A 7,785-nucleotide genomic window follows, 5' to 3' on the forward strand; every position below is an offset into this window, starting at 1 on the left:
CAAGAATCAGTTTACAGAAAACATACTTGATGGTTTATGTTTACAATAGAAACACAAAAAACAAAATTATGTAGATTGAGGCCTGCAAATTGTAGTGTCCTAAGACAGAAATTTCCCTGGTAGGGATCTGTCTAGAGGATACAACAATCAACCAAGAACTTCTCTTGATTCTGACGAAATTCTCTATGTTCCCTTCATTGTATTTGGAGTACGAAATTATAAGAGGAATCTGTATGCAATATTTCTGAACCCGAAATCTGGTCTTTGGTGATCTATTTATACATATAGATTGACAGGTTTTTTTCCCTCCAAAACTGCTAACCGAAAATAACTGTCAAAACAGTTAAAACGAATTTAACAGATTTTTAATATATAATAAAAGTCAAAATCGGAATTAATATATATATATATATATATATATATATATATATATATATATATATATATATATATATATATATATATATATATATAATATTGTAACTAGTCAATGAGACCCAAGGCCCAAGGCCAATCTTTGACCATTAAATATATATATTAATATAAGCTTTCAAGACCAATTTAACTAGCCCAATCACCTAATCCAACCTAATCCCTCTAGTCCAAGCCTTTGATCTAATTAGTAAACAAGTAGTAGGAGGCTTTTTAAGGGAGTACAAGAGGACAAGTCCCAAAGAGAGTGTTTTCCATTTAACAAAGTTCCAACAATACCCCACATTTTCTATTCAAACTCCAAGAATACCCCACATTTGAATAGAAAATAAGTGAACTTTGATATTCAAATAAGGGAAGTAAGATATGACATGCATCTGAATAGGTGTTGTAAAACTTGAACCTTTCATAGTGAGTACTACTTGGATCTACTTTGTGGGTAGTGAACTAGATTCTTGAACTAACCACTTTTTATAGTAGAATCAAAAACAAGAATTATCACACATATCATAGCTAAGCATAGATCATTTCTTACCGTGGTGTTCATTTCGGTCGTCATCAATTCAATTATGTTTCAAGATGAAAATCAATAAAGATCAAAAACAACCAATTCCAAATGTAGGTATTTATCTTCTAGAATCGATTTCCTTGCATGACCAACTTTATGTGACATTATCCAAAGGGATATCACATGCGAATACAAAAATTTTAGTGAACCCCGACAAACAATTCAACGACAGTGGTGAAGTCTGTACATCAAACGTGGTGTATAAAGTAGTGTTGCATGATTAATAATGCACAATCAGTCATGTGTTCATGTACATTTGTAAAGAATCTTAACTTTTCATTTTTATTCTTATTGTTTTTGCTAACATAACTTTTATTGATAACTGTTTAGATGTAATAAACTAACTATGCAAAAAAAAAAAAAACTACTCGCCTCTTGAAACTAATTTCTAAAAAAATTATTTTTACTCATCGCTTAGCGCGGGTAACGGCTAGTGTGTGTGTGCGTGTATATATATATATATATATATATATATATATATATATATATATATATATATATATATATATATATGAAATTTCAAATTCAATACAACAACATTTTGGTTAATTTGCATTTTGTTGGATTCTAATTAAACGATTGATGTACATATTATGTAAGCTTAATTACAATTTAAATATTTGATGGACTTTAAAAATTCATTGAAGAATAGTTAAACATATAAATGTTTAATTATATTATTCAAATATATTTAATCAGTAAATAGTAAATAGTTAGGAAACAAAGTATAAGAAATTGGTATGTGAAATATAACAAAAATGTAATAATAATGACTATAAAATTTATTTTTCGCCTAATAATAACAATAGGTTAAATTTTAATAAATGTATTTTAAATTTATTATCTAAGATATCATAACAATTTGTTAAAAGATAACATAACTATAAATATCTATTTTTTCAATATAAAAAATGTTTGATTTTAAATAGTATTAAATATAAATTATATTAAGAATGATGAAAATGGTAATACAGGAGCAGACTCATCATATATATAAAATATAAAAATGATAAGTATTTTTTTTATTAGACTAATTTTTGTCTTTCTTGTTTAAATTTTAAATAAAATACCCACATCCAATTTAAACAAATTGTAACGTAAATGTTGAAATCACTTTACAAGAAACTTGCCCTTTGTCTTTCTTCCCAATAAACTGCAAAACCCAGAAGCCCTCTTTCACTCGTGTCTACTTTTCACTTAAAAACCCAAAATGCATTCTGAAATTGACGATCTTTCGGGCAATGTTCTTGATAATTTTCAAAACCCTCATGTTTTTCTTTTTGAGATCTGATACCCATTGTTCGATCTATTCAGAAAACCCCAAATAATCATCTATGAATACCGATCAAGAAATCTTGAAGAATTTGGAAAAATCGGGTCTTGATGAACTCGACTGGTCGCTAAATCTCAACGAATTCGAACTGAGTCTAATTCGCGAGATTATCCCCGACGGCGACATCGCCACGGTACTAGAACACCACCAATCAAAATCGCCAGAAAATCCAACAAATTTTCCGTCAATGGATGCAACTGCAACTGGTGGAAAGGATTACCGACCTCCGCCATCATCACTGCCGGAAAAGAGGTACAGAGGCGTCATGCCACGGCGATCAGGAAAATTCTCGGCTGAGATACATTCACGAAATCTGGAGAATAAAGGTAAGAGGTTGTGGCTGGGTACGTACGATACGGCGGAGGAAGCTGCTATGGCGTACGATCGAGCAGCTTTTAAGGAACGTGGATCAGATGCCTTTCTCAACTTCCCGGATTTGATCGGAAACCTAAATGTAAGCCCTGAAAAAGATACCAACAAGAAACTATATCGCTGTGGTCGGAGGGTTCACCGGAAGCGTCAACAAACAACCACCTGAAGCGGAAAAGCGTCGATTTTTAATGGTTATTTTTTATCTGAAAAACATGTAGAAAAGAGTTTATGCCGAACTAATTTTAGATCAGGAACCTAAATTGAATATACTTAAAGTATTGGATGAATCGGGTGTTCTGTTAGGTTAACCATTTTTAATTTTTTTTTGATAAATGTATGTTTAAGCGTTTAAGGTAGTTCGGATTTTTAAAAACTCCAAAACGTTGAACTAGCGTAGAATAAAGCTCTTTTAATAAACAAAGCCCTCACTTGATCTTGGAAAGAGGTTAGGTCGAGCTTGTTATTTATTACTTACATATTTATAAAATATGAAAAAAGAATGAGCCAATCTTAAGAGCATTAGGCCATGGGGTAGGAGGATGTTTTTACGCGTAATGGGTGACGTGGAGGGGGGTATTCACACGTGAACACCGCCCCCTCCCTGGTGAATATGACGCGGATTGAGATGGGTCACGGACGATTACGTGCAATTTGATTGGATGACTCATTTTTGACCGTTTTCTCCAATTTACTCCCCATTTTGACCGTTAATTTATTAAAAAAAATTCTTCTCAAAACTAAAACCTAACTATATATACAAACATAACACATCACATAATTTACAACTACAAAAAAAATACACTCAACAATTAGAATATGAATAATTTTTTAGATATCATTTCTTCTTCTTCATCTGATGAAGATTCCGACGACGATGAGTTGGTTATGCACATGTTGTTGTCTGCGGCATACGACATTGTGCGTCAGAGAGGCGAAACTTCAAATGGCGAGAAGAAACGAAGAAAGTCCATCAACCGTGATCGAGAGGCGGCGAACGAACTTTTGGTACGTGATTACTTTAACCTTGATAGTTTATACGACCTATTGAAGTTTGAGGATCGATTTCGTATCAGTAGAAATTTATTCCTACGTATAGCTAGAGATTTGGAAAACAATTATGAGTTCTTCCAATTGAGATGAGATGCTACGAGTAAACGTGGGTTTACTACGTTTCAAAAATACACAACGGCTATTAGACAATTAGCGTACGGCATAGCCGCAGACGCTTCAGATGAATATTTGAAAATGTCTGCGAGGATCGGTCGAGAATGCACATATCTTTTTTGTGAGTATGTTATAGAGCTTTATGGCGACATATACTTGCGAAATCCGACCAGAAGTGATGTCGAACAACTGTATGTCGCACATCAGGCTAAACATGGATTTCCAGGAATGCTAGGTAGCATTGATTGTACACATTGGGTGTGGAAAAATTGTCCCAATGCATTGTGATGGCAATTCACACGAGGTGATCATGGTGTGCCTACTGTTATACTAGAAGCAGTTGTTTCACAGGACCTTTGGTTTTGGCATACATTTTTTCGTATGGCAGGGTCAAACAACGACCTGAATGTGCTTGGAGCATCTCCATTATTTAACGATATTTTGCAGGGTAAAACACCAAACATGTCATACGTTATTAATGGACGTGAATACAATCATGGGTATTACCTTGCCGATGGGATATATCCAAAGTACGCTACATTTGTCAAGTCATACACATATCCAACTAATGAAAAAATGAAATTGTTCAAATTAGCACAGGAGTCTGCAAGGAAGGATGTGGAGCGGGCGTTTGGGGTCCTCAAACAGAAGTGACACATAATCAAATATCCAACACGAGCATGGGAAAAGGAAAAATTAATGAAGGTGATGAAAGCGTGTGTAATTTTACATAACATGATACTAGAAGAAGAGGGTGGGACTATTTGTACGTATACATCGAATGATATGCTCAATCCACCTGTAGTAATACAAGTCGGCAGCCCAGCATACTTTACAAGGCTTTTGGAAATACAGAATAGTGAAACACATCACAATCTACGTCAAGATTTGGCTAAGCACATATGACAATGAAAATTTGAAGATGAAAACGAAGTGAATGAGGACGCGGACGATGAGGACAACGATGCAGACGATTAGTTTTTTTCAATGTTTTTTATTAATTTTTATGTTATTAGTAAAATGTACGTTGAATTTTAAAAATATCACTTTTATGTTTATCAATGTTTATTTTATTAGTAAGCATGTATGTTGAATTTAAAAATATTATTTTTATTTTTATTAATGTGTTTTTTTTATTAATGTTTGATTGTGTTTTATTTAATATAATGTAAAAAAAATAATAAATAAAAAAAGAAAAACAATATGGAGTGATAACCATTTCCAAGGATTAGTAAACATGTAGTAACATATAAGTGGGGTGATGTGGCGCATAGTGGCATCACTTTTCTAATGAATACCTAGTAACCATACCCCATGGCTTTAGGTGTGGACAATTAGATGTAACATCATTTTACTGGCACCTCACATGTCACATCACCAAGTGGGGAAATGGTCACCGTATTGCATCTTGTTATAACATCAATTTTTTTCCATTTTATAATTTTTTTATATTTTTTTTGTTTTTTTTTTTTAATTTTAACAAATATTTTTTTAAAATATAACATAATAAATAAAGCATAATGTTTAAACATTATAAATAACATATAATAAAAACAATTTTTAAAGATTAAAAATAACATAGAAATTAAATTACACATAACATCCAAATTAAAAAAAAAAAAAAACAAAAAAAAATAACAAATACAACGCTATTCGTTAAAAAAAACATTTTTTTAAAAAAATTAAACGCTATTCGTTATCGTTATTGTTACCATAGAAGATATAATCCGTCAAGTCCTCTCGAAGTTGTCTGTGTTTATTTGTGTCCTGAATGTTAACAACTCGATGCAAATAATATGTTGTTCCTGATTGAAACTGAACATGTCTGGGCTCCATTGGGATATAGTGTGCAATATTTATTCATTTATCTTCTACTACCATGTTATGCATTATGATATATGCATACATGATATATCGTAGAGTTTCTAAATCCAATGGTCGTGCTTCATGTTCAACTATATGTCACTTCGCCTTCAGCACTCCAAAAGCACGTTCCACATCCTTACGTGCTTCTTCTTGTCTTCTCTTAAAAAAATTGTCTCGTTCTTCAACCGGGTGGCGAAATGTCATCACGAATGTGGAATACTGAGGATATATTCCATCTGTAAGGTAATACCCATATTTGTATTCGTTTCCATTCACTGTGAAAGGAGCATCCAGGGGCTTTCCATTCAAAAGATCATCGAATATTAACGACTGATCAAGAATGTTGGCGTCGTTGTTGGAACCCGCAACCCCAAAAAATGCATGTCAAATCTATAAATCTTGAGAAGCAACAACCTTTAAAACCAACGAAGATGATCCGTGATGACCACTTGCGTATTTCCCTTTTTACCGGACAATTTTCCCATTATCAGCGTGTGCAATCAATGCTTCCGATCATTCCGGGAAGCCCATGACGTTCTTCATGCGCCGCATACAATTCTTGCAAATCATGCAACGAAGGTTTCCGCAAATACACGTCTCCAAATGTTTCAACAACACCCCTTGACAATGTATACAAACTCTCCCTTGCGGTTCTTTCGGACATTCCTATATAGTCGTCAATGGTGTCGAGTGACTCCCCCATAGCCAGTGGCGGACGCAGACTGTTTTAGTAGGGGTGTCCATCGTACTTCAAGCGGGTGCACCTAATAGAAAAAGCAAAAAAAAAAAAAAATACACTGCGTGCCGGAAATTGAGCAGTGGCCCGGGACCCCAAATGCCCCACTAAGGCACGACGCTGCCCATAGCCTTCAAACGAATAGCCGCATCACATTTTTGCAACGTTGTAAACCCTCGTTTAACTCTAGCATCATATCTCAATTGAAAAAATTCACACCTAAACATAAATTAACTACAGTTTAAATATATATTGCATATGTTGTAAAATTTAAGAAACTTGTACTAGATTTTTATTTATTTAGTATAAAAGTATAGTAAATAAGCGATATCAGATTTCCAAGGCGTTGACTATCCGTAGAAACACATCTCTACTCAAACGAAATCTTCTTTTGAAGTCCTTCAACCCGTATACACAATTATCCGCAAAGTAATCGCGATATAAATGTTCGTGTCCTTCCTCGTGATTTCTGTTTAACATCGCACGTCTTGTTAGTAGCGGGGCTGGGTCTGATTGTAGCATGTCGGTAGTGTAATAATGATACATCTTCCTGAAGAAAATATCGTCATCTGAATAATCAGACAAGTCGAAAGGGTCCATATTTTCTTTTGAAGATAATTGAAAGTATTTAGAGAGAAAAAGAGAAATTATGTGTAAAAAATTGTTTAGATAATAGGTATTTATATAGGAAAAGAATAAATAATTTTAAAGTTTTTTTTAATTAATTCAAACGTTTGAATATAGCAACAGTATAATTTTTTCCCGTTTCACCCAGTGTTAACGGCCACGAAATCCACTGCGACGAGATGCAAGGAGTTGGGGGGGGGGGGGGGGGTCCCCCGTTAAGACGGTGTTTCTGTGTGCCACCTCAGCCTCGTCATTGCTCGTTGAGGTCTATACCGTCTACTTTAAGCTTCATATATGTTTCAATAGCCGAGCTCAAACTTGTATAACTTTAAACGAGTCCGACTCAAAATTCATGTCATGCTTAGAATTTACCGATAGTATATGATTGCTCTTTGTATTCTTTTCACAAAATTAGCTATAAGATTTTGAAAAAAGTAAAACGTAAACTACAAATTTGATAAATGTTTTTTATTTTATTTAAATTCCGTCCAAATAATTTTCATACCATATGTGTAAAACAACAGATTTTTTTTTTTTTTTTTTTTTTTTTTTTTTTTTTTTTTAATATTTGGTTTCTTACAAACCATTTTCAAGTTGGTTTTATAATTTTTTATATTTATCTTACCTTTTTAATATTTGAAAATTAGTTTGTCTCACTCTATGTGTATGTCCGTATGTGTGTTTTAA

The 7,785-nt window shown here is 33.3% G+C and overlaps 1 protein-coding gene across 1 annotated transcript; it reads left to right on the top strand.

The window, feature by feature from the left end:
• The first annotated feature begins 2,130 nt into the window (after window positions 1-2,130).
• On the top strand, window positions 2,131-2,992 carry LOC128132703 (ethylene-responsive transcription factor 13-like). Its single transcript, XM_052769579.1, has one exon. It carries the CDS (start codon window positions 2,335-2,337, stop codon window positions 2,869-2,871), a length of 537 nt encoding a protein of 178 aa, XP_052625539.1. The 5' UTR covers window positions 2,131-2,334; the 3' UTR covers window positions 2,872-2,992.
• The last annotated feature ends 4,793 nt before the right edge of the window (window positions 2,993-7,785 follow it).

The sequence above is a fragment of the Lactuca sativa genome, chromosome 3 (assembly GCF_002870075.4).
Source record: "Lactuca sativa cultivar Salinas chromosome 3, Lsat_Salinas_v11, whole genome shotgun sequence".
NCBI classification, from domain to species: Eukaryota; Viridiplantae; Streptophyta; class Magnoliopsida; order Asterales; family Asteraceae; genus Lactuca; species Lactuca sativa.

Bases quoted from the DNA above. Each gene is read 5' to 3' on its own strand.
- LOC128132703 (XM_052769579.1), top strand. From the start codon at position 2,335: ATGAATACCGATCAAGAAATCTTGAAGAATTTGGAAAAATCGGGTCTT.